General features: G+C 39.6%; 1 protein-coding gene across 2 annotated transcripts in view; it reads left to right on the top strand.

Annotated features, from left to right (window-relative positions):
• Positions 1-24,410, top strand: part of LOC146377272 (F-actin-uncapping protein LRRC16A-like) — a 64,161-nt gene extending 39,751 nt beyond the window's left edge. The window contains exons 13-39 of one of the 2 annotated variants that reach the window (XM_084942608.1): positions 732-835; positions 2,178-2,255; positions 2,731-2,807; positions 4,452-4,556; positions 4,844-4,913; positions 6,237-6,318; positions 6,412-6,511; positions 6,851-6,905; positions 8,723-8,895; positions 9,815-9,883; positions 11,884-11,977; positions 12,153-12,251; positions 12,435-12,563; positions 14,222-14,353; positions 14,497-14,672; positions 14,754-14,841; positions 15,071-15,211; positions 15,927-15,944; positions 16,786-16,852; positions 17,434-17,660; positions 17,812-17,921; positions 18,064-18,294; positions 18,391-18,601; positions 20,528-20,564; positions 20,694-20,957; positions 21,118-21,246; positions 23,075-24,410. In XM_084942608.1, the coding sequence (XP_084798734.1) occupies positions 732-835; positions 2,178-2,255; positions 2,731-2,807; positions 4,452-4,556; positions 4,844-4,913; positions 6,237-6,318; positions 6,412-6,511; positions 6,851-6,905; positions 8,723-8,895; positions 9,815-9,883; positions 11,884-11,977; positions 12,153-12,251; positions 12,435-12,563; positions 14,222-14,353; positions 14,497-14,672; positions 14,754-14,841; positions 15,071-15,211; positions 15,927-15,944; positions 16,786-16,852; positions 17,434-17,660; positions 17,812-17,921; positions 18,064-18,294; positions 18,391-18,601; positions 20,528-20,564; positions 20,694-20,957; positions 21,118-21,246; positions 23,075-23,247 (3,239 nt within the window). In that variant the 3' untranslated portion in view covers positions 23,248-24,410. The remainder of the gene's footprint in view (positions 1-731; positions 836-2,177; positions 2,256-2,730; positions 2,808-4,451; positions 4,557-4,843; positions 4,914-6,236; positions 6,319-6,411; positions 6,512-6,850; positions 6,906-8,722; positions 8,896-9,814; positions 9,884-11,883; positions 11,978-12,152; positions 12,252-12,434; positions 12,564-14,221; positions 14,354-14,496; positions 14,673-14,753; positions 14,842-15,070; positions 15,212-15,926; positions 15,945-16,785; positions 16,853-17,433; positions 17,661-17,811; positions 17,922-18,063; positions 18,295-18,390; positions 18,602-20,527; positions 20,565-20,693; positions 20,958-21,117; positions 21,247-23,074) is intronic. The other variant, XM_084942609.1, reaches the window with a different exon arrangement.
• Positions 24,411-26,039: the final 1,629 nt, after the last annotated feature.

Raw genomic sequence — 26,039 nt, 5'->3', positions numbered from 1 at the left:
AATCCATAATTTGTGACTCCATGCCAAGAGCAAAAGCTGCGGATTGGGGACATTTACTCTTTTTTTTTGTTTGTTTGTTTGGGTTTTTTAAAACAGCTTTGCTGCAGCACATAATTCAGCAATTTTCCTTTTTCTTACTCTCATTTGTCTTTAATCTCATTCTTTTTCATCTCTTCATCAAAGCATTTATTTGACAGTCACGCCTTGATTTACAGGCTGACACAGTCAGTCAGGACTTCATAGTATTAAAGTGTCAGAGTACCATGTCAGCCATGCGATGTGATGTGACACAGGTCAGTGGTTGCGTGCACAGTGTGTCAATAATAAGCTGTGGAAATGCATGCAGGCGTGCATAGACATGCATACCACATGCATTTTAACTCTGGCAAACACACACTGGTTGCATAAAGATTAGTTTTTGTGGGGCTTTTTCAGTATATTTATTGCAAGATATCTTTTTCAACATATTTATTAAGTCGGTAATATTGCCTTTACTGTGTTTATTTTGATAGGTTTTTATTGGAATTGTGGATTGCATTTACAGAACTGTGGGGAGGCCTACTCGTTTCATTTTCCATGCACTCACTCGACGTTCTGAGCCCGTTCTTTCCGGTCTTCTCCCACTGCTCATTTCCTGCCATTTCCTTCAATATACTGTCAAAACATCAAGTGGAGATTTGAGGGCTGTGATAACGCTGACAGTGCTTGTTTTGTGTGTGTTTGTGTTATAGGGGTGAATAGCCTTTGCCAGTCACTGAGTGCCAACCCGTCCATCCCCAGCAGCCTAGTCCATCTGGACCTCTCAGGGAACATGCTCCGAGGAGACGACATGCAGGTACTGAACATAAACTGTGGCCGTATGGGGGGAAAAATTGTCAGTTTTGTGTAAATCATTTATCTTTGATTTTTTTCATTCATGAAATAAATATTAATAGTTTATTAAAAATGTAAAGAAAATTTCATTAGTGTCTGAAGGGGCATTCATTTGCTTAATTAACCAGAGTAGAGCAGTCTTCATCAGTTTGTATCCCTAACCCAACTTGTCTGCAAACACCTGCAAACTCCTCTACAACCAGAAAGGAAACCATTTACCTTCAAAGTAAAAACAGTGCACTTTTGAAATGTGTTTGTTGCACAACAAGGCGCAGGTTTTACTATGCTTCCAGTTTGTGTAGCAGTCTTTCAAATGTCTGTGCAGCTTGGGAGGTAAATGATGAGTATTTGCAGACAAGTTGGCAGCTTCCATTAACCAAAGCAATCACAGTGAGGTTCTCGATTGAGTTCAGTTTGCGACTGCCAGCCACCTTAAGCAACCACTTGCTAACCGATCAGGAAATGCACACTTTTCCATAACAGCGGTGGTTTTCAGAAGGTCACTGACTAAGTTCTTAGTAAAAAGTAAAGACAAACACATACGCATTATTTAAATGTGTTGCAGCACTGACAGATGAGAAAGGAATAGTTTGGTATTTCTTGCATTCTTGCTTGGATTTGATTACAAACGTAGTTTAAAAATCAGCGATTAAATATCTGGTGCTAATAAAATTCACAATTCCTGGACTGTTCATGTCAGTGTTAATGTGTTAAGTTGCAGTGTTGTAACAGTTATTGCCTCTGGTCAATGTTCCTGTGTGCTCGTGGGTGTCAGTGCTAAAGCTGGGGTCGAGCGGTGTACAGAGCAAAGGCATTGCGAATAGAAAATTAGTTTTCTGTCTCGCAACTCTTTCTTCAACATGGGTTTGCAATAATAGGGTCAGAAGTGGGATTGATGCTTAGCCTGAAAATTGGATAGAGCGAGATCCAGATTCTCGAACGAGCTATAGAGCAGAACTTTTGGCATCTGGAAATCCTGGCACTAAAGTTGAGCGGGCCAGTGATTTTCCGTCCCACCCTGTTGGCTGCAGTGCACTGCAGCTCATCACTTAGTGATCGAGAGGACAAGTGAAACTCTGCCACATTCCTTCAAATCCAACAAAAATTCAATTCAATTCAATTCAATTTTATTTATATAGCGCCAAATCACAACAAAAGTCGCCTCAAGGCGCTTCAAAAATGGGTTGAAATCAGATTTATGACTGCTCCGCATCCATAAATCAGATTTATGAATGCTCCGCATCCACCAGCAGACACATAAATACTGTTCCCACACTAGGTTGTTCTTATGCTTTATTTTTTAGCACTTCTACCACTTCCTCGGCCAGCCAAACAGCCTGGCAACCCTTGACCTCTCCAACACTGATTGCTTATTGGACCAGGTGAGTGAGTCAAAATGAAACTGGACAAAGGTGCTAAATAGATAAATGGTTAAAGAGATGTCTGCTTTATTATCTTACCTTAGTGATTCGCATTTTTGGTAAACAGACCACACAAAGCTGCAGAGTTACTTTCTGCAAACGAGCAACGTTTAATTAGAGTGAAATACTTGCTATTAATGTCTGTGTTTCAGGCAGTGTAACCCACTCAATCTGTGTTGCTGTTGAGTATATGTAAAGTGGTGTAATACTGTATGCGAAGTATTGATGTGGGTCTAAGAGCCAAACACAGTTTATTGATTAGTTTGAGGTGTAGCCAGCTGTCATCCAAAGAAATTATTGATTCTCTTGCAAGCCATATTTTTTTCTCTCTCATGTACCAATAAAACGAAATGCATTCATGCATCTCAAAAACAGAGTTGGAAGCTGCAATGAAAACTATTGCAACTGATTGATCTTTTTATTATGTGTGTTCCAGGTTTGCTCAGCACTGCTGCGGGGCTCAGTTGAACACCTCTCTGTTCTCAACGTGTCAAAGAGCGTCTTCCCTCACAGGTAAAAAAATAAAAAAATACAAATCTGGGTTTTACTAACTCAGACCTGATGAGGAGGAAGTCATTTCTAATGTATTAGATGGTCTGTCATTGAAGAGCAAATGTGTATGATTTTACGAAAGTACTGCACATGCTACAACTGAATGTGTATAAACAAATGCCCAATAGACCAAAACTTCAGTGTTCTTTAGTTTCATTTTTAATGATGGTTTTTAATCACAGCTTTACAGCATCAGCACCATTGCTATCCCTAACCTGTAAAAGGTTGATGGGACATTGCTGTAACCCTGCCGGGTGGGCAGACAACATGGACAGCCACGTTTGTGAATGCAAGAACTCGAGAACAAGGCGACGTGGGATTTTGAAATTCATAACTTAGAGGTGCATCTATTAAAACTCTTGGAAAAGTTCAGGTCAAGTTTCCTCTGAAGAGTTTGTGAATGTGATAACTCCAGAAGGAGGTAAACTAGGGTTTTCAGATTGATGAAATTGGTGCAACTACCAGGAGGCTGAGGATAACACTCAGTTGTTTGTTTGTTTTTTGTTATTACTAACAATCAGTATTACTGATTGTATTGATTTTGGGGTTAACTTTGTGTGTCATGGTTAGCTCTGTTTCCTCATACAAGAAGCTTTCTGGTTGGATGTAGCTGGTTCTGTGTGGAGTTGTTGTTCTTCCTCTGGATCCACGTTTCTGCCTCTTCCTGCTGTCAGTGTTTGTTAACCCTGGGACTGCTTCTTATTCAATATAAACCCCCTATGACTGTCTGTGCATGGATATGCAGTGGATAGGTGGACTAAATTATGTTTTGTTCCAGTTGAAACTGGTGGCATGTGTGTAGTTTTTTAACAGATGCATCTTTTTGTGAAATAATAATGAGGTAATCATGATTAACTTGCTTGGATAGAAAATATACAGGAGGGTAGTCATTTTTGTTTTCCATGATGTGATAGTGGAAGATGGGCTTTGACCTGGAAGAGTCTCTCATTGCTGTTAATACAGCACCCACTGAGCTAATGTTTGATTCTCCTTTCTGTCTTTATGTATAGGAGTACCGGCTGAATCAGTCTTTTATTTATAAGGGTCTGTATGTTGATGTGTGACACCTGCTGGTAGTCTAGTGTCATCACATCTATGTGAGTTCAAATTCTGTGAATTTGCACTTGATTGTTGAGATTTTGTGACTGGCAGATGGGTGAGTGGTGGAGCTTTTTTCCCCAGTGTGTCTCAAAGGAGTCGAGGACTTTATCAAAAGAAGAGGTGGAGGGTGGTGGGGAGTGAGGATTGGGTAAGCAGAGTAAGGTAAAGAGGACCTGACTATAGCATGTGGAAGAAGATGGAGGCTAGTGAAGTGTAAGGAAGAGCTGAGCAACTAAGCACTTCCAACTAAGAGTTACAGTATATGTGGGACCCATCTGTGCTGCTCGATTGGTAGAGCTACAACTCCTTATCTGAAACAACAGATAAAGTGGGTCATGAGTAGTAAAATCTTAATGTTGTCATGAATGTCTTCTGCATTACTGATCCTTTTGATGGTACCACAAAAAAGCGAGGAAACAAGCTTGTAAACTTAGTGAAATTCTATCCGATGTTGACTCTATGTAGTGTCATTATTTCATCCTTATTCTCTTTTTGTTTCTGTAGGAAAGGCAAAGACGTGCCCCCGTCCTTCAAGCATTTCTTCAGTAGTGCCGCATCTCTCACCTCCATCAACGTGTCAGGAACCAAGCTGCCACCAGAGGCTGTGAAGTGAGACGGCGATTCATTCACTTTTAATGTGTCTGAGGGCCTCCTTCCAAATTCTCAGTGCCCATTTTGAAGCATAGATACCATTTAAATGCCGCTTGTCTCGTCAGCCTACAATGACTAACTCTGAGTTTGTTGTTTTCACTGAAAGTAGTAAGTTATATAAAAAATATAGAATTTGAATGAAGGCCATCTGGTCTTACTTTCTCCTTACTTTAAAAATTATCTCATTTTTCATGTTTTGAATGATAAATATGTATTTTTAACTGGAAATAATGTCATTACTGTAGAGCGCTCCTACTTGGTCTGGCCAGTAACCCAAGTGTGAAGGATGTCTCTCTAGACCTCAGCTGCTGTGAGGTAAGATGCAGAGAGTGTAGTGCGTGCAGGGCAAGTAGGGAACTGGGAACTTTCATGGCACATTTGCAAAAATAATATATTTATTATTTAAATAACCATTTATTTACTAACCAATGAGACAAGTCATATTCAGCTGTAGTTTTGTTTCTGTAAGTGTGCTTCCAAGCTATCATTTAAGAGCGCTTTTTTTAATACTACTAAAAAAAAGCGCAAAAAGATGATACTCGTCCAATGCAATCGGCTTTTTAGGATCCACTCAAAAACCATTTGACAGGCTAGTGATGCTGCAAAGAGGCTGCATAATGGAATACTTGGCAGACAACAGGGAGGGATAAAAGGCGGAGAGAGGAACAGTGAGAGGGAAGGGTGAAGTTTGAGTTGGGGATTTGGGATGTGGGGTCAGTTTCCAGCTGTAGTTGTTCTGCCGTAACTCTCAAACACACACATCAACCTTCACCTTCCCCTGCTCAAAAAAGAGAAAAGACAGCTCTCTGCAGATTTATCCTGATCGCTAAAGATAACTCATAACAAATTACCCAGGAAATCCGAATGCAGATCCCCACAGAAACCTTCCCAAACCAAAGCTTTTTTGGGGGGAAATGACGCAAGCGTCCCTTTTCGATGCCTTAATGATGGGGGCGGACAGAATCTGTTGTCTGAGTGTGATCGCAGCATGCAAAATAAGGACTCCCCGCTGAGTGTGTTGCACGTGCAAATGCGTGTCTTTGATAAGTGAGTGTGTGGCCAGAAGAATGCTCATTGTGTGTTTTGTTGTTGGTAATTGCTGGCTTGCTTTTGACATGCTGTTCTCTCCCTCTAATGCTTCTGTAAGCTTGGCCATTGTGTAAGTACTAATGTGCTCACTCTTAATAATTAACACGTCATTCTTTCTTTTTTCATGTGCACGTTTGGCTTTTTTTTCTCCTGCTGATCTTATGCTTAGTGGAGCTTTTTTCCCCTCAACATTTTTGCATTAATTAAAAGCTACAGTTGCTCTGAATGATCTGTGCAGCTATTTTGAAGAATGTGCATTAAGTCATAGTAAATTGGATGTGTGTTACTTGATATAATCCTATGCAGATGTTTTGCATTTTATAATAAAGGAAATTTTAGGAGGTGCACAGAAGCTTACATTTTTGTTGTGTACTTGAATATATAGTTGAATTTTTTATGAAGCATTCAATCCTTTGTGGAAGTACTGTGACCTTTTGTGTTCATATTTTCCAGTCACAGTGCAGGATTTGTTTGTGAAATTTCTCATTTCAGCAGATGCTTGGCAGTAAAATGAACATATTACCACAGTTTGTTTTCCTGTGCTTTCAGCTGCGGTCTGGAGGATCTCAGATCCTTGAAGGTTGTATTGCTGAGATCCCAAACATCTCCAGCCTGGATATCTCTGACAACGGTGAGATGCTGGTGATCATGCTTATTGTAATCTGTATTTACTAATCTCAAAGCAGAGGTGTATTACAGTACAACATATACCTTTTATTTTCAGGATTAGACTCAGAGTTGTCCACTCTGCTTATTTGGTTGGCCAAGAACCGGTCTATCAGACACCTCTCTCTGGGCAAGAACTTCAACAACATCAAATCCAAGTAAGGATGCAGCAAAGGAGGTGGTGTTGAGCTGTTGTGCACAGCTTGGAGCTTGCGCTGAAGTCAAAGGGAAGGCCGGGATTGAATTTTGCTCTATATCCTGACTTGATTCTGGGAATAAAACATTACAAACAATCAAGAAATTAGGCAAGCGTTGAGTTTAAAAGCTCCAGTACAAATCATTGAAGTCTGGCTTTTCCTCTTAGCAACTGTTTGTTTACTATTTATTAGTATTCTGTGAAGGTGAACAACCAGATATGTAAGAGGATTTACAAAATGTCACTAGGCTGAAAAAAATCATTTTATAGTGTTTATATACTTTTTCTTCCGTCTACTTAGAAATCTCGCTCCAGTGTTGGACAGCTTGGTTCACCTGATTCAGGAGGAGGAGTCGGTGAGTTTTTCCATTTCTCTCTCTGTGTGGTCAGCAACCATGTGACAGCAGAGAACATCTTAAATACAGATATCACAGAAAGGCAGCCAGGGGCTAGAGCAAGTCCCTCAATCTCCACCAGCTGCGCTCCAGCTGACCACTGACCTCACCAGTGGACGGTTATGTTGCATGTTTTGCTACACTGATCAATCAAGACACAGTTCAGCATGGAAATTATGCAAGTTGGTCTCAAATTTTTAACCCTTGTCATTGCACACTGCAGATTTTCAACTGGTAGTGCAAGCCCAGTATAAATATGTCATTAAAATAATTTATATGGTAAATATCCAACAACTGCCTAGCTTAACTTGGCATTATGGGTACAAAATTGTTTTAATCAACATAGTTCACCAATTTATTGATGAACTATTGCTATGAAGCCACTATTTGCATCTCTTAGGCTTCAATCTCCCAGTCCTTTTTTCCCTTTTTGTTTTTCAAGCGTAGAAAGGGATGCCGCTAGTAATTACTTTTGTAAGCACAGCATACTGATACTATCATTATATACTTCCCTTTGCCTGCACTTATTGGTGTACTTGCATCTTAATTGTGCCCTGCTTTCTTTTGTGATCAGAGAACATGTTTAAGCCAGTTTTTATTTGCGGAAACGCAGAGATTTCAATCTTGTTTCGTATTTACAGAAGTTAAGCAAGAATTTTCTTCCGTGGCTATTGCAGTGTAAACTTCTCTATTTATATTTTTTGTTTGTATTAAATGTTTTTAGTGAAACACGAGCGGATGAAGGCTGTAATTAATTCTGTGCTTCCCCAGAGAAGCTCTAATCAAGTAATCCTCTGCTTGAATAACCATGTTGACACTGGCCTTTCACACGGTCATCACCACACACACTGCAATTTATAGTCATTATCTCTAAATTTATCCCATGAATATGCCTTCTGAGTTTCATTAAAAGGAAATCCTTCATGTCAGAACAAACAGCCTTTGCTCTGCCGCCCCGTTCGCTTTGTGAGCGCATTAACTGTTAGTTTGCTCTGTTTAAAGCTCTCTATATTTAGAGCTCGTTCCCAACACAGGAAACCATGAGACATGTTAATTTCATTGCCAAGATCAGTTATTAAAAGAAATAATGAAACCTTTCTCATCCAACAATAGGTCTCTTGTATTTGTGTTGCAGCTCATGGAATGAGCATGCGTGCAGGCCTTAACGTGACTACAGCTGGATATTTATTTATAAACTCAATATAATTGAATTCAAAGAAAGGGTATCCAGTACACTTCTTAGTTACTATTTTTACAGGATATGCGCTCTACATTTATTATTTTGAAAGTTAAGATAAGCTGAAACTGTAGGGATTAAATGAAGTTTGCAGTATTCAAATCTGTTTTGTTTTTTATTTCGTTTTTTTTGTTTATGAAAAAACCTGAGAGTTTTATAAAGTTTCTGTCATGTCCAGCTTCATTATCACATTTTCTTTGTGGCAAAGATCATAGGGTGGGCCGATGGAAACATTATTAAACTGTAATAAAGTGATGCGAATTATTTATTGTAACAGTGACTAAGCTCTTGAATGCTTTGACTGGAAAACAGGTCAAAATCGCCAAAATCAAAGGAGTTCCTTTTGAATGCTTTCCAGCAATGCCAAAACATATCAAATACTACTTGAGGGCCACACATGTTGACATGTTTACTGTCCTGTATTAGTAATTTTGAATGCATTTCTCCCTTTATATTCATAATATGTACCCACTCTAATCACCTTTACCCTCTCTTGTCCCCACACACGCCTTTTGTCCCTGTTAAATCTTGCCCTTCCCAGCCCCTCACCTCTCTGTCTCTAGCAGACTCCAGGCTCAAGAGTGATCTCACCATCGTTCTCAATGCTTTGGGCAGCAACTCCACGCTCACAAGGCTTGACATCAGTGGGAATGCAATGGGTGACATGGGGGCCAAAATGCTGGCTAAGGCGTTACAGATCAACTCCAAACTCAGGTAGCTGTGCAGGGGTCAAAGCTGCGTCACATGGTTGTAACTTTTTAAAACTGCTTGTTTCATAAGCTGAGGGGCTTCTAAGAGTTCCAGTTTAAAAGCAACTTGTCTAGTAGCATCTAATAATAAAGATATGAAGCTGGACATAGATCCACATTAACCCTAGAAAACTAATGTGCAATTTTGTAACACGATCAGTAACATGATATACCCGATGAAACATATGTACTTTTCTCTTATTCCTCCTTATTCAGCATCTCATAAAATAAATAAAGGTATCATGGGGGTACCCTATAAAAAGGCTCTAAATTTAGTGGAAAATTAGGGAATTATTAACAACAAAATTCCTTAAAAAACTGAAAAGGACAATGGAACTGGGAATGTCCTCACTTCTAGGGCCACCCATTCCTGGCACATGTAAAACTTGCATCAATGACATTTTGTCATGGAGGAAAAATGACCAAATGACTATAATTTATTTATTTATTTATTCATTCATTTTTTTGACTATATAGTGGTATTTATTCATCGCGTGGGTGAAAATCACCTGACATTGGTGTTCTAGGATTAATAAACCTGTGTAATTACTGCTGTATTAATAATGCAGTAACTAAAATAGGCAATATTTACAATGCCCTATATACGAATTATTGTACAGTTATTTGTATTCAACAGTCCATATCTTATACTTATGTGTATTGTTTTGACACAGATTTTGCCTTTTGCCACTGTGCAGTTAAATATTCAAACCACTATTTTATAGCCCTTTTCTTTTTTTCCCCCTTTTTTCTGTATAAAATCCCTACAAATGTTCTTTAATGCCTATGGGTAATCAGAAGATAGCAAGTAAAATCTTGTAAATCATCTTTGAGAATTAATGGCTTCCTCTGTTCGCGTCATACTGTGTGCTTGTTTTGAGCAGGACTGTGATCTGGGATAAGAACAACACCAGCCCTCAGGGTCTGCAGGATGTAGCAGCCGCTCTGGAAAAGTAAGTAATGCCGTCCATGCTTGTAAATGTGAGTGCATGGTTTAGTGTTGTCTATTCAAAATTAAATCTTTAAATGTATAGTGCTTCTATAATGCCTTTTTTTCTTTCTTCTTTTTAAACCGTGCATGCTTTTGTGTATAACATTAAAACTGCTGAAGGAACGGATGTGTAGTTAGCTTTTGCAGCCCAGATGGGGTTTTTCTTTGTGCAGAGCAGAAGGAAAGTCTGAGGTTTGTTTAGACAGGAAGAAAAGATAAGAGGAAGGAAAGCGCAGAGAGGAGAGAGTGACACACGCAGGGAATACTACAGAGACACAATGACATGAAAGTGTGCTGAGGGAAAGAAAGCGTGATACATTAAGACATAAAAAAGTAGAAGTCAAAGCCAGACAAATCAGATTTTGTTTACCGTGCCTTCAGATTGTGTATCTGGATGTTTGTGCGTGTGAATAAATTTGCTTCTGGGATGTGTAGGTTCATCCACCTCTTTCCTCTTTTTCATCTCCTCTCTCTTTGTCATATTCTCCCAGCAGCACATATCTTCATTTCCCCTCCGAGTCTCTGTGTTGTATTATTGAAAAAACAATTTCTTGTTTCTGATCTCCGTTCGGTTCAGCAGTGCAGCATCGCGTGTCTTTGTTTCCTTTGCTCAATTCGCCATTTTCCTCCTGTGTACCATGCATTCTTTAAAGTTTTTTTCTCTCCAGATATTCAGTACTGCAATATAACAGACAGTTGGAGTATTCAAAGTCTCCCACAATCCCCAGCATATAAAAGCTATCCACGGGTCTCAGTGATTTATAGAAATTGTTCAGAGTAGATCTGTCTGGTCAAGACGTGAGGAAGGAGAGCACACATAACAATCTGAATGAATAACAATCATTCATTCAGCCTTTGAGGTTAAAAATTATTCTAATCCCTTTGCTTTACCTTCATATCGCAACAGGTTTATACACTACCAGTCAAAAGTTTGGCCACACCTTCTCATTTAATGGTTTTCCTTTATTTTCATGACTGTTTACACTGTAGATTCTCACTGAAGGAATGAAAACAATGAATTAACACACATAGAATTATGTAGTAAACAAAAAAGTGAGAAATAACTCAAAACGTGTTATATTTTAGATTCTTCTAAATATCCACCCTTTGCTTTGTTTACTGCTTTGTACACTCTTGGCATTTTCTCGATGAGCTTCATGAGGTCGTTCATGAGGCAGTTCCCAGAGATGCTAAGCACTTGTTGGCCCTTTTGCCTTTTCTGCAGTCCATCTCACCCCAAACCATCTCGATTGGGATTAAATCAGGTGACTGTGGAGGTTTGCAGCACTGTCAACAAAGCAAAGGGTGGCTACTTTGAGGAATCTAAAATATAAGACATATTTAGAGTTATTTATTATTTTTTTTCTTTGCTACATAATTCCATATATCTTGCTTTATATATTTCTTGTCTTCAGTTTGTCTTGTATCAGTTTGGGGGGCGATCGTGGCTCAAAAGTTGGGAGTTTGCCTTGTAATCGGAAGATTGCCCCGGCTTGGACAGTCTCGGTCGTTGTGTCCCTGGGCAAGACACTTCACCCATTGCCTACTGGTGGTGGTCAGAGGGCCCGGTGGCGCCAGTGTTCGGCAACCTTGCCTCTGTCAGTGCGCCCCAGGGTGGCTGTGGCTACAATGTAGCTTGCCATCACCAGTGTGTGAATGGGTGGATGACTGAATGTGTAAAGCGCTTTGGGGTCCTTAGGGACTAGTAAAGCTAGTACTGTATATGTGCTTTTTTGTCTTTGTTTTTCTGCCTTACATGTCTGTCCCTTCATCTCTCCAAACTTAATGTGGATGTAAATAATGTGTGTGATTCTCACTTAGAGATCAGTGACCTACCCAGGAGTACCAGTTTAATCCAATAATGTTTCACTGCTACAATGCACAATGTGTCTCTAAATACATCACTTTGCTTCTTCTTCATTTTGTTTTTCGTCGGTTTTTTAAAAAAAAAAAATCCATTAGGAACTTCACCATTCGTTTCATGCCCCTCCCCATCATCGATGCCTCCCAGGCTCTAAAGGCGAGCCCTGAGAAAACTGAGGATGCCTTACTAAAGGTACATGAAGAACTCCCTCTGGTTCCTGTCTTTTAGAGACTTTTAGTCTTTAAAACATGCTGAATGCAATGGCATCAGTGAAGAAAAACATACTGAATAAACTGACACTGATTTTAATTTTAATCTTTTATTTTAAGTTTACTGTCATGACATCAGCTTTGTTTTCGCTCCATAGATTGAAACGTATTTGTACAGGAACCACGAAACAAGAAAATATCTTCAGGAACAGGCTTATCGGCTTCAGCAGGGCATCGTAACCACAACCACACAGCAGGTGAGTGAGTGAATGGAGATGGCGATTATTGCGACCCCAAGAAACTTAAACTCTTCCGCTCTGAACTTGAGTTACTATTTAATATTAAATATGTTGCTGTAGTGATATAACACTGAGTGTCTTTGCCCCATTTTACATGTTGTATGACACACAAAAACAGTCATCGTTGTTTTTGTTTTCCAGATGATTGACAGGATTTGTGTTAAAGTCCAGGACCACCTGAACTCTCTGAGGAACTCTGAGACGGACGCCATCTTGGAGGATGTCAGGTCAGCGGAGAGCCTCATCAAAGATGCCAGGAATTCAAAAACGGTGAGGAGACAGCTGAAGGGGTCAAGGATTCTTTATTATCACCAAAGGGGCAATTTGTTGTACAGTCAGCAGAAAACACACAAACATCAAGCAGTAAATAGTCAGTAGATATACAAAATCGCTACATTATGTAAAATTACAATTAAGAAGATATTCAAAAGATCAACGGCAGCTGGGACAAAGGAGTTCTTGAGTCTATTTGTCCTTCACATACAGTTTCTGAAACCAGACGGAAGCAACTGGACGTCCTTTGATAAGAGAAGGCTAAGATCAGCCAGGATAGACTGGCCCTTCCTCAATATCCTAAACTTGTGCGTAGTCACACCTGCACTTTTGCTGCACACTGTAACTGTGCACTGAAGTCTCTAAGAACAGATTTGATAAAAACTGGAATCAGATATTCTAATAAAAGTGCTTTCGACATTAAAACCAAAAAGCTTGAGATAAAATATTAATAAAACATTCAGTTAATCTTTACATGCTGTGACCATTCAGTTAAAAAAATGAAAAAGGGGACAAAAAGTGGGCTGCCAAAGATGCTTCCAAAAGTGTTTCTGTTTCAAAAAGCACAAAAGCATCAAGAGGAGAAGCATTATTTGTACTGTAAACACTGGATTATCGATGGATATACAAGTCATGGTTTGTACCAGTAAATCTGCAATGCCCATGCTTACTTTCAGTGTGCAGAAGTCCAGACCACAGCCTGTCAGAATCATATATATTCTTTTATGCAATAGATTTAAATTTTCTTCCTACATTTGTTCTAAATCGTTGTATTAATTCTACTTTTTTTGTTAGGTTTTTTCTTACTGGAAAACAAAAAATTATGTAGGGTATGTTTGTCTTAAATAATGTACAAAAGAAGTATTCAAAACAAACCCACATTTTCAAATTCACCAAGTATCCTGCGTCATAAAAGATTTTAAGGTGTATTTGTCAGCTATAGACACATACCAGGCATAACATTATGACCACCTGCTAAGTATTGTGCTGGTCCCCCTTTTGCATTCAATGGGTCCCCAATCTGAGCTACAGTCTGTTGGTTTAAACCACGCGATCCGTCCTTTTCTGTGAAGAGCACGTTTGTGCATGAGTGAGCCTTGGATGCCCACTGCTGTTCCCTCCTTGGACCACTTTTGATAATAAGTGACCACTGCAGCCTGAGCCCACAGGAGCTCTGACGCAGTCGTCTAGCCATCACAGTTTGGCTTCATCCAACTTGCTCAAATCTTTAAGCTTGCCCATTTTTTCCTGTTCCTAATACATCAACTTTAAAGGGACAAAACGTCCACCTTCACACTAATATAGCCCACCCACCAACAGGTGCCATGACAAAGTGATAATGAGTGTTATCCACTTCACGTCATCAGCAGTTATGCCTGATCGGTGCACATGCATTAGGAAACATGGCTGCCCTGTACTAATATATTGACACACATACGCAAACTCTATCTTACTGTCAGTGTTTTATTATATTCTATATGTTCCATTTGAATTTAGACTTTTATAATGAATTTAGTAATACAGTGTGGATAGTTTATATTGTTCCAGTGATATCAAGATGTTTCTTTTTCAAAATTTAGAGCAAAAGTTGAATCAGCCATATTGAAATGCCCATGTTTATCCTCTCCTTGCGTGCCTTCCTGTCATGTTTTTAGCTGCTTCCCAACCTCTACCACCTCGGATCAGCTTCCAGAGAGGAGGTGAACAGTACTTCAGTAGGTCCAATTCAGGAGAAACTGGAGTCTATGGCCGGGGAGGTGACTGCTGTCATGGACCAACAGCTGCAGGTTGGGCCTTAACGTTCATATATTAGTAAAGTCTGTGAAATTGCATTTTAAATGTAGGCTCATGAGATCAGTATGACAGCCTGTCATCTAGTGATTTAATCGGATCCATCATTACATCCTTTTCCTCCCTGCTGTCTCTTTAGACGCTATTGGAGACCATGATGGATGCAGCAGAGTCTCTGTGTCCTCATGTGATGAAGAAGAGTAATCTTCGAGTAGAGCTGATGAAGGCCAGCTCAGCTAGGATGGTTGTACCTAAAAGCTTTGTTAGCAAAACCCTCCTGGAGCAGTCTGGGGTAGATATCATCAACAAGATCAGGTGTGTTTGGAGGCTTCATAGTTTAAGCATTTAAGTCTGTTGTGACCTTACAGCTCCCCTCACCTTCTCTCTCTGTGGCAGTGAGGTGAAGCTGAGTCTAGCGTCCTTTCTGTCCGATCGCATCGTCGATGAGATTTTGGAGGCTCTTTCCACGTCACAGCACGTGCTGGTAAGATTAGAATCGACTGTTTTGTATTCAGTAATTAACAATGGCTAGAGGGGGAAAAGTAAATGTTGATTTAAAATTATTTAGTATTTTCTCCCCTATTGATCTTGTCTCATCCTGACTCTTCACCCCTTCTGTTTGCTTGCCTTTCAACAACTTTCCTTCTTCTCTTTACATCTTTTGTCTCTCTTGCACGCTATCTCATTGTTTTTCTTGTCACCGGTCGTCTCAGGCGGATCATCTGGTACGCCGAGGTCGCCCCTTGGTGCAGCAGGAGTCGGTGGACCTGGATGTGCCGGAGGAAAAGATTCCAAAAAGGGCATCGGCCGAGATACTGGAGGCTGAGAGGCTTGAGGATTTGGAAACATGTATGGTAGGTTATGGTGGGCAACAGGTGAGGGTGTGTGTATTTAATTAGAATTAACGGCTGACCTACCTAAGCAAAGGGAGGCAGTGGTTCTTGCTCACAGTTAGCTGTAGCTCACAAATACACCTGCCTTAAATTTAACCTCTACCTAAAAAATTAGTTCTCGTCATCTTTACATTGACCATCATTAATTTTAGCACAGACTGAGAACCTTTTGCCAAAATGCTAACAGCACTCTCAGCTGTTATTGGCTCATTTTTAATGCAGATGAGTAAATAGTGTAGAAAGGCTACAAAACTAGGCTGGAGCTCACTACCAGCAGTGCAATATATATTATTTCTCCCAGTCAAACTGGAACAAAAGCAAGTGAAAACAGTCTTTTATAGGCCTCGAGTTAAGAGGTGAAATATTTAGCAGTGTTTTTTCTGTTGGCAAAACAAAGATGATAACTGTAATCATCTGGCAGAAAAGTGTTGGTGCAGTCTGCTGTGGGGAAAAGCAGCAAGTCCTCCTGTCCTCTGTGTCTTCCTCTGGTTCCATAGTTATCTCCACGTTTTTTCTTCTTCTTCTTAAATCTTTCCCCTGCCTCCCTCTCCTTCCTCCTCTGCTTTCTTTCATTTTCCTCGCTTGTTCTTCGTTAGGCCTTACTCTGTGTTGTCTCCCTTTCTCTTCAATCTTTTCCTCTTTTCCTTCTTCTCTTTTCCTCCTTTGCTCCATGGAGATTCTGTGCTGCACCAGTGTAAGTAATAGTGGACTGCCTCGCTCGATTCTCGTTTCTGTCCACTTTTCTTTGCTCTCACTGTTCTTTTCCTTGTCCCTCACTCTCCCCTGTGCATGCCTGCTGTACAGTCCTCACTGGGTTCTTTTACAATTTGGTGTATGAAGAGTGTTTCCTTAAAAAGAAGCAGTAGAGCTTCCCTCATCCTGCCACTGTGTTTAAGGATAAATAATAAAGATAACATTTCAAACCCCTTTAAAATTCTAGAGATTTGGCAGGTTAAGCAGTTGATACTTTGGTTTGTTAACTAAGAGTATGAGCTCCAAGTCTGAAGAAACGTGGGCTACATTATTGTTATTTTCTTTAAAATATGTTCTAAATTAAATATACATTTGGCTACTGGAGATCCGATATCATCTTGTGGCACTGAGATACGAGTAAATAAAAGCAGCAGTCAAGACTTCGGAGAAGGGGTGGACAACAAATTTATTAAAGGGCCACATAAGACTCTGGGATTGTTGTGGAGGGCTGCAGCAATAAGCTGAACTCAGTTCTGCCCAATATTAAGTTTTATCTCTTCATAAGCTTGACGGTTAAACACAGGAAGCTATAATATCTGTTATTGAGTTTCAACGTTAAGGAATTAGAAATATAAGATGTGGAAAACATTATGTTAACGGCTCAGTTGTGTCGCGTTATGACAGATATGCTGTTTGTTCTTTTGTTCACTCTTTTTGTACGTGCACACAGTTGTTGCTTACGTGGTTTTAAAATCTTCAGCACTCATCCACTCGTCACTTATAGAAAATAAAGTTTTCATTTTAGTTCACAGTTGCTACAAGTGTAACTTTTCCTCCTGCAGATGACTCCGAAATCCAAAAGGAAGAGCATCCACAGCAGGATGCTACGACCAGTGTCTCGTGCCTTTGGTTAGTACTTCATATTTCTGAGGGTACATGTTATAACACCACGTTCTCTTAAATTGAGATTATCATGCCGTCTTGCTGCTTTAGGCTATACAAGGCAGAATAATTCTAGTTTTGTAGTTGGATTAATTGTTTTGTTGACCTTTTGTGATTTTTATTTCTTGTTTAGTTTTTATTGGTTGAAAATCTTTAGTTTTACTTAAATTTGTGTTAGTTTTAGTGTTTAGTTTAGTTATAGAGGACACATGCCAGAGGCAAGATTTAGGAAAATATTTAGAAAAATAGACGCAAAGTTTCAAATATGTCCAATAAACCCTCATCAGCTAAGTCATGTTAACTTTCTTTGTTTTTTCCTTTTTTTAAAGACAATTTTCCAAGTTCCCAAAATCATTTCATGTTGTTAACGTTTCATAAAAGTCTAGTTTTTATTTTTTTATTATAGTTAAAATCTTTTTTCATATCTAGTTTGAGTTTTTCAGTTTGTAGTTTTAGTTAACTGTAATAACTTTGATAAGAAGTTGACTTGATGGGGTTTTATTTTTTTATTTCTCTGTATTTGATCCTTTAAAATTACAAATCTACAGAGATGGAGTTTGACCTGGACAAAGCCCTAGAAGATGTCCCGATCCATGTGGAGGACACTTCAACTTCATCTCACACTCCATCCACTCCATCTATGGTGCTGCCCAAACTGGAGCCATGTCCCACAGGTGTGATGGTGGAGCTTCCATCTGAGGAGGAAAAAAAGCTCCAGCATTTCACCAAACTCCGACCTCGGAGGAACAAAAAGACACATTCCAGCAAAGTACCAGTGAGTGGTCAAGATGGGTTTCTCAAGTTTACTTTAAGGCATTAGTGAGCTTACATTTGTCTCAAAATAACATATAAGACCTCTTTAGATATAGTCCAGTGCAGTTGATCTGCTTTTTGTCAGATGGTCCAGAAAATCTTTTTTCTTTCAGCAAATCAGCAGCACTCCATCTCAAGATGGGGAACAGAACGGCCTCATGGGAAGGGTGGATGAGGGTGTAGATGAGTTCTTCTCTAAAAAAGTCACCAAGATGGATTCCAAGTAAGGACTGTACTCTTGTCTCTTTATGTTTTTATCCACTGGATATATAAGTTGAAATGGGCTTCATCTTGACATTTCTAATACTCCTCTCTTATTAAGTCTTTCTCCCATGTGTCCCTTTGTCCGTCGCGTCTTTTCTCAGGCGTTCCCTGAAGAGTTCAGAATCTCAAGATGGCGAGAAGAAAAAGAAAGGAGGATTTCTAAATCTCATCAAACGATCCTCTAAATCGGATAAATCAGACAAACTGGATAAGTCTGAGAAAATCCAGGCCACTTTAACATCCTCACCCTCTGCACAGGCATCCGTCATCCCAGAGGAGCCTTCCTCACCGAAGGTTGCAGTTAAGAGCCCGGCACCTGAGCCGAAGTCGAGGTGAAGATGAAGACTAAAGCAGAATTATATATATTTTTTTATATTCCTCTGTAACTACTCCCAGCTTTTTTGACAATATTTCCATCTCCACCACAGAGATGCCTCCAGTCGCTCACAGCCCACAGACTACAGCAGCAGCTCAGACCGCTCAGAGGAGCTGAGGACACCAGACTCCATGGACGAACCCTGGGAGGGTTCAGATGGCAGGGGGAGTCCTCAGGGAGGCAAGCGGTATCCTGGTGTGCAGATGATGGGCAGCGGCCTCCTAGCAGAGATGAAAGCCAAGCACGAAAGAAGAGCATACAAGGTAAAGTGATGCCATTTAAACCAAAAACAAAGAAACCACACAAAGTAAATGAAAATGGGGCACAGCAATATGTATGATGGATCTTTTTCAAAGATGAAGACAAAGACTTGAGACAAATCCAAAAAGACTTAAATTCTGCAGTTCTGTCGCACATATACAAGCTTAATTTAGTGAGTAAAAAGTCTTTGAGCTAAGAATGTATTACAGAGCAGTCACACACATAAACATGCCGAACTAATCCTGCAAACATCCTGCCAGTGGAACCAAATAGCTACTGCTCTACTTATTTCTTTGATTGGTGATATAATGAAGCGGTTTAAAGTTGATTCATATGTTTGGGCTTTTAAATGAGAAGCACACAGGGATCAAAATGCGTTAAAATATATTTACACATTCCAGGAATTAAAGTCATTGTCTATGCTAATTGTTTGTCTATAAATGTATACACACATGCGCACACATTTTATTTTTTCTGTATTTGGATTAAAAAGGCCTTCGATTCAGATGCCCTTCCTCCTCCTCTTCCCCCTTCACCTCCTTCTCACCCTCACCCCTGACACTCGACTCGACTCACTCCACCCTGGGTTCAAGCCCAGTCTGAAGTTGAGCTAAAGATATTGCCTTAATAAGCGACACAATAAAAGAAGATGGATATGTTTTTTAAATGGGACTTTCCTGCCCTGTCACACTTCATTTAGTGGATTTCCTATTTGTCTCGCCTGGGCCATTTTCACAGCTTTTGTTTTTTCTCCTTCCTCTTGGTATACCCTCATTTCTTGTCAAAACACAGCCTACTTTTTTTTTCTTCTTTCAAATTCGAGCAGTGAGAATTTTTTTTACTTGTTTTTGTTTTTGAATGTAAAGCAATTCGTCCTTGTGGCTAATTATTGCTCCGTAGTTGGGTGGGGCCCTTACATGGCATCAGTTTTGGTATTAGATGCAAGTGGGTTGTTCTTAGCTTGTGAAAATAATACAGCAGTTTATTTTTTCTAATATTGTGTTATTTAAGTTTATTTAAAACAAGTCTTATTTAGCAGATAAATGGAAAAATAAACTGTAAACTGTAGGGGATCCTGATCAGTCAATCAACGATATCCCAGTACACCCTTGCTGGTGGTGCTTTTTTAAAAAGAGCATATTTGGAGTCAAAGCACTCTAGGTTAAGAGCTTCCACTTGTCAAAGCTCCTTTATTCAACAGTCACTAAGTGTGACGTCCCCGCTGGGAGGATGTGTAAAATAAGAAGCATCGAAAATCAAAGGCATGCAAGGACCCTGATGACCTCAGGCTGCTCACAGCACCTGACAACATGTTGACAAACAAGCCTCTCTCTGCCAGAGGGCAAGATGAGAGTAGCAGGAATGGAAACAAGTGCAAAGTTGAATTGATGGAAGCATGAAATCAAGCAAAATGACAAAATTAAGACGAAAAAGAAGGCCGATTTAATTTTTTTCTGTCATGACTCACAGCAATGACATAAGTGCTGTGAATATTCTACCTACATAGATTTCCCAGCCATATAACTGCTCTCATTTCCCACACGTCCGTCTGCTTTCTCCACTGTGACATATTTATTTCCCCTGGTGTCTATTAAAAATAGAAAAGGAAAAAAGACAAAACGGAAAAAAATGTATTTTGATTCAAAGGGGGAAGAATTAGTGTGGCAACACCAGGGATTAAACTAAAAGTTTGCTCACCGAGAGGTTTGTGGTATTTGCAGCATTCGGAGGTTTCTGGGTTTTGTACCTTGTATCAGTAGCACTAAAGCTTCTCCTGCTGTACGCCGCTTCTGGTTGGCTTCCTCGTGTGTGTATGGTTGAAACTGAAAAACTACAATTGCATGTGTGCACTTGAGCTTGATCTAAAACTATTCAGCTGTTTTGTGTAGTGATCCAGTGTTTATTTGTTTTTTTTTCGTCTGCTCTAGTCTTCCAGCCCTGACAGACCTGACAGCAATACAACAGGTGAGCTTTTTTCTTCTTCATATACCTGAAATTTTAGAGGAGAAAGTTTAAGAATCTTTTTGATGTTTCCAGTACAATAAAACAATAAAAATCAGATTTTTCTTTTTCACTGTTACACGTGTAAAACAGCCAAGCCTCAACCCACCACTCCAGAAAGCAGGTCTCCCGGTGGTTCTGTTAGTAAGCCCGACCCTGCTTCTCCAGAGAAGACCTCACCACGCGGTGAGACTAAGCCCGAGCCAGCTCCTCGTCTCAGAGCTACGTCTTCCTCGAGTTCCCCAGGGGGACCAGTAAGTCCCAAACCTCCGGTGCCACAGGGAGCAAAGCCTGCTCTGGCTGCTCGACCTACAATCCCACAGAAGCCGAGGACCACGAATAGCAGCAGGAGCATAGGTACTGTCAAACTCTGGGTTTGAGTGGGTGATTTCTGTTACAGTGACTTTTTTTTTCTTTTCGAACTAAAATGTGCAATGCATGTTTTATTTTGTTAGGTATGTATCCATACTTAATGCTTAAAGATTGTTTTCTCTTGCTTTGTTTTTTCTTCACATAGATGAGAGCTCAGATTCCACCAGCAGTGGCAGTGTGTCTCATAAAGCCACAGTTCTTCCTCCAACACTGAAGAGGGTGCTATCGGAAAAAGGCAAGGACGGAGTCTCCACCAACAAAACCAGTCAGGAAGGTACGTTTCTCCTATTTTGTTCATGTTAACACATTAAAGAAAATAGATTTTGAGCCTCACTGAAAATGCAGTGAACTGTCAGTCATCCCCTTATAAATACATCAGCTGTTACTTTTTTGTCTCCTCGTGAAGTTGGACAGACTGGTGGATGTTTGATCTCGCTGTCAGGATCTGACACAGTGTTTGCTTCCTCTGCGGTCTCGTATTTGCTATCGTGCCGTGGAGGCCGCTGCTGTATTTTCTACGAAATGACAGATGTGACACTGACAGATTCAGGTCACAGCTCTCACAAGGCTCTCACTGCCTTTGATCTACTATCTATTATGTAACACTTACACATAATTATTAATGTGAGAGTTTGTGTTTGAAACCCTGGTCCAGTGGCCAATTTTCAAGTGACCTTTGACAAAAGTTTTCGTTTCAAACATGAATACTGGTTAGATCCCAACATTTAAAACTTAAAGCATTGCCTTTATATTCCTTATGATGATTGTAAATTCAACTTTATATGAAAAAAGTAAATGAAATGCAATATCACAGAACGAAATAACTCGGAAAGGTTCCAGCCAGTTTAATAGCCACATAAAGAAGTCATTAATTTGAATCTAAATATGATACAAGAAGGAGCTGAAATGTAGTCCCTGTTGTTATCTGTTCCTGATGGAGGAATCCACACAGTGTGTTTATTCAAACCTTTAAACAGCAATGTTAACTTCTGCTCAGATTAAAGTCCCAGTTCACCAGAAGCCTGAAGCCACTGTGGTCCAGTAAGCGAAGACTACAGACCGTCTTCCCCCTGGTCTCAGTCATCTCACTGAGCTTGCCCATATTACTGTCCAAACACCTCACGTTCCCCATGATGATCACTCAACAGCTCCGCCTCTGAAACTCTGCACTTTCCTCCGGATCTCATCTGGGATCCCAGGCCTCGCTCCAGGCACTACAGTTGTCGGCGTGATCTGCTGGTCAATGTAGTGCAAAGTAAAACCACTAGTAAACTTTAAAAAAGAATGTAAGTTTGCAAGATTTCAAAAACAAAAAGTTGCCATTTTGACTCAACATAATGATCACAATAAGCAAGAAAAATCAACTTCATGCAGGCTACCACTCAGAAAAAGTGGTGTGAGTTTGGAGTGAGATTCTTTTTGAGATAGTAGATAAAAAGTACAGCTCCTGAAATATGCTGAAACTACAAAGACGGGATCAAAGCCAATATTCAAACTGTGTAAAGCATTAATCTTAATCCCTGAAGTGAGTTTATGTATTATTAACTGAATGTAGGGCTGCCGTTGAGAATATTTAAAATATTGCAATTTTCTCTCCTTTTTTTAATGGAACATATGGAAAGCCACTTCTTTCATTCCCGTGGGACCACAGAGCTAAAAAAAAAAAAAGAAAAAAAAAGAAAAAATTCATTGCTTGTGCCCTCATTTGTTTTATTTTGGGGTTTTTTTCTATAAAATAACTGAAAGAAGTTGACAACAGTCACATGACCTCTCATCCAATCATATGCCATAGTACTGAATCGTACTATTCAAAATGCACATTCAAAATGCACAGTCACAATGGTCTGTTGCCAGTTTAGAAATATGGTTAAAGAAGCTAACTATGCTTCTGCATCTTATAACTTAATAATATCATTATTACAGCAGCAAACATGGTTATTTTTTCCATTATCCTACTGTTCAAAAATAACCATAATATAGAAAGAGAACCAAGGTGAAAATAAGCAGCCATCAGTCCTTGTGGGTTAGTCACTAAACAATAAACAGCTAAAACTGTTATTCTTATTATTGTTTTAAGTTTTCTCTCCTTTTATCTCCACCAGTGAGATCTATGTTGGACTCTGTTCAGCGATCCAGCCCTCTCAGCACCAACTCTGAAGATCACAGCTCCTCCAAGACCAAGGACCAAAGTGCAAACTCAGACAAGGACAAAGCAGCAGGCAAGAAGTCCTCAGACTCTGGGGAGGAGGCAGACAAAGACTTTATTTTGATATAAGTAAAACAAATTGACGTAAAACGCCTGTTGACAAGCTTCAAATTTACATTTAATGAAGGAAGGCCCCCACAGGGCAGCAAACCTAACTGTTGTTTCTTTTGTGTTAGAGCTTGTACCTGTAGGTCCTGTCTGACTGCAAAGTACAACAATCATATTTGGTTTGTAGTAGTTTATAAAAAGAAAACCTCTTAATTTAATCATGTTTAATGATGGGTTTTAACTCCTTGGTTATCTAACCTAACCCAAATACTTTACTATGTCGCAAAAGAGCTTCCTTCTCACAGACAGCCTTCTCTCTCCTCTCTAGATCACACTATTGATCTCTGCTTTCAGGTAAAAATCTCATGTCTGGAACCTAAATAGAAATCTTAAGTTTTCAAACCACTAAAAATGATGCATGACATTTATACAAAAAAGCAGAGAGACTGTGAAAGTGTGTGTACGTGTAAAATCTTTAACTTGAGTCTTTCTGTTGTCTGTTGCCATAGCTCGTCTCCGAAGGACCAAACACACAATACCGTTCACGTCACGATTACTGTACTTTACCCATACAACCAGACCAGGAATCAATGGCGTTTGTTTTTTTCAATATATTTTTACAGATTTTGGTATATACAATCTTCAGCATGTGCAAAGGACTTTTTGGGGACTTGAACGGTGCCTGAATCCATTATGCAATTCGTGTTTTTTTTACAGGAATATACAGGTTTCAGCTGAGACTCTAAGCAAAGACACAACTCAGATATATTTGATGTACTTTGACTTACTCACAGGGGACTAGCCAGACTACACTGCAGGACTGAGGGATAACTGTAAATCAGTGTAAAGCAAACACACCACCTGGACTCAAGTTAGACTCACTGCAAGAGCTGGAGTGACAGTGTGATGTGTTTAACTTTAACTTTATTGATAATCAGTATGGCTTCAGCACTGTTAAATAATACTGTTCTCTGTACGTAAACACTGTGGAAAAATATCTTATTTGCTGTTTTAAGGGGAGAGGATACCACTAAAGTGCAATACAGAGTTTGATTGTATACATTTTGGCCAAATTTCTGTGTTTATAACAAAATTAAATTCTTACTAAGTGTTCCTGAAAACAAATTGCAGCCTTTAGTCAAAATGTTGAGACTCTGTATTGCTCTTAAAGATAAAGAGGGCTCCTTCCTTCCAAAAACAGACTAATGTTATTCATTGAGTAATATTGACATTCCTCCAAAAGAAAAGCCCAGGCTTTGAAAATAACCTCATCAGTTTGTCCTTTGTGTAAAAGCAGGATACAGGAAGGAAATCCAGCCTTCAGACACTCTTCTTCCTCAGCATCTTCCAAATTTAGTTCACTTTTACTTTCCACAGAGGACGGGAAAAAAACTCAAGCCATTAGGTGGCAATCATAATGCTTAAATTCAAAAAGCAAGCAGTGCCTAAAGTGAAAGTGAACTGAAGGTAGCAGTATTTTGACCACGTGGACCTTCGGGCTATTTTGTACATACCATTTTCAGGATCTGACTGACTCACATTAGCTCGGGTCTCAGGCCAAATTCTTCTGATTTCTCTCTTCTAAGAACAAGCAGTGACCTTTTCACACTGATACAGTTTGCAAACTTTCTCAAATATATGGTGCTTTTGGACTCAATAATCTTCAGAATTGAAAAAAGTAAAGAAAACAGTGAAATTGGCAAAGGATTTGTGGACAGCTCATCTCTCCATCTGCACGTGATGCTGTTTTTTTTATACTGGACCGTGCAGTTTCACAGACGTTGCATAAATGGTTTGATATCCCACTCATGCCATGTCGGTTTTTAGTGGCCGATATGCTTCAGTCAACCCACTCTTCCTGAGTGTGATGCTGCACTGTGTTGCCAGTTCGGTCTTAAACAGATGCCTCTGTTTTTATTTCGAGCTCTGCAGTCACTCGGTCTGACACAATGTCAGCATCACACTCTATAAACACCGGTATGTAAACTCCAACATTTTATATCGCATTAACTACTTATTCTGCAGGTCGAGCTTTGCTCTATTGTCATTTTGATATGTGCGCTCAAGATTGGGTCTTCATGACAGTGTGAAAGGGCCATGGCTTGTATTTATGTTACTGTGCAAGAGCCTAATTCAAGTCAGGGCCAAAGGTCTTACTGGTGCACCTTTTCCATATATTATGGTGTCTTCTGATGTCTTTTTTCTAGGGTTAGGTTTTGCTTCTTTGTCACTAATCATGGACTTGAAATAACAACGTCTCTGCTGTATATAGTCTTGTCCCTAAGAGCTGCTTTGATTTTCAACACTCAGACTTCACTTTTTGTCTCAAAGGTGTTCACGCCTATCTAAAACAAACAAAAACAAAAAAAGCACTACTTTGCAATATGCTGCAAGGAAAGGATCCGGACATCTGTGGTATCGCGTGAAAGATAGTTTCCAGTTTCCTTCCAGACTTGAGTGTCCACATCGTTTCTGTTGGTGGGAGAAACATGAAAATAACTCGTAGCATTAAGTTTAGACCTCGGTGTCTACGTGTGTGACTGCATGATGTGACTGTGAGTTGTACTGTATGTATATATGTGCTTTCATACATGTAGGTGTGTGTATATATGTATGTGTAACATATGCACGTGTAATATACTTACATATGATATAGCCACACACCTATGTGACTGCAGCGAATCCTATATTGTTTTGGTACTAAGTACACTTCTATACTAGGGATTTGTTTGTAACTTATTTGGAATAATAAAAAAAAAAATTAAAAAAAGCAAACTGTGGCCGGTGATGTCTTGATCATTTGTTGGTTTTCC

The sequence above is a fragment of the Perissodus microlepis genome, chromosome 11, assembly GCF_051167445.1.
Source record: "Perissodus microlepis isolate ML-2025 ecotype Zambia chromosome 11, ASM5116744v1, whole genome shotgun sequence".
Classification (NCBI taxonomy): domain Eukaryota; kingdom Metazoa; phylum Chordata; class Actinopteri; order Cichliformes; family Cichlidae; genus Perissodus; species Perissodus microlepis.
This window is presented reverse-complemented; position numbering and strand designations above follow the sequence as displayed.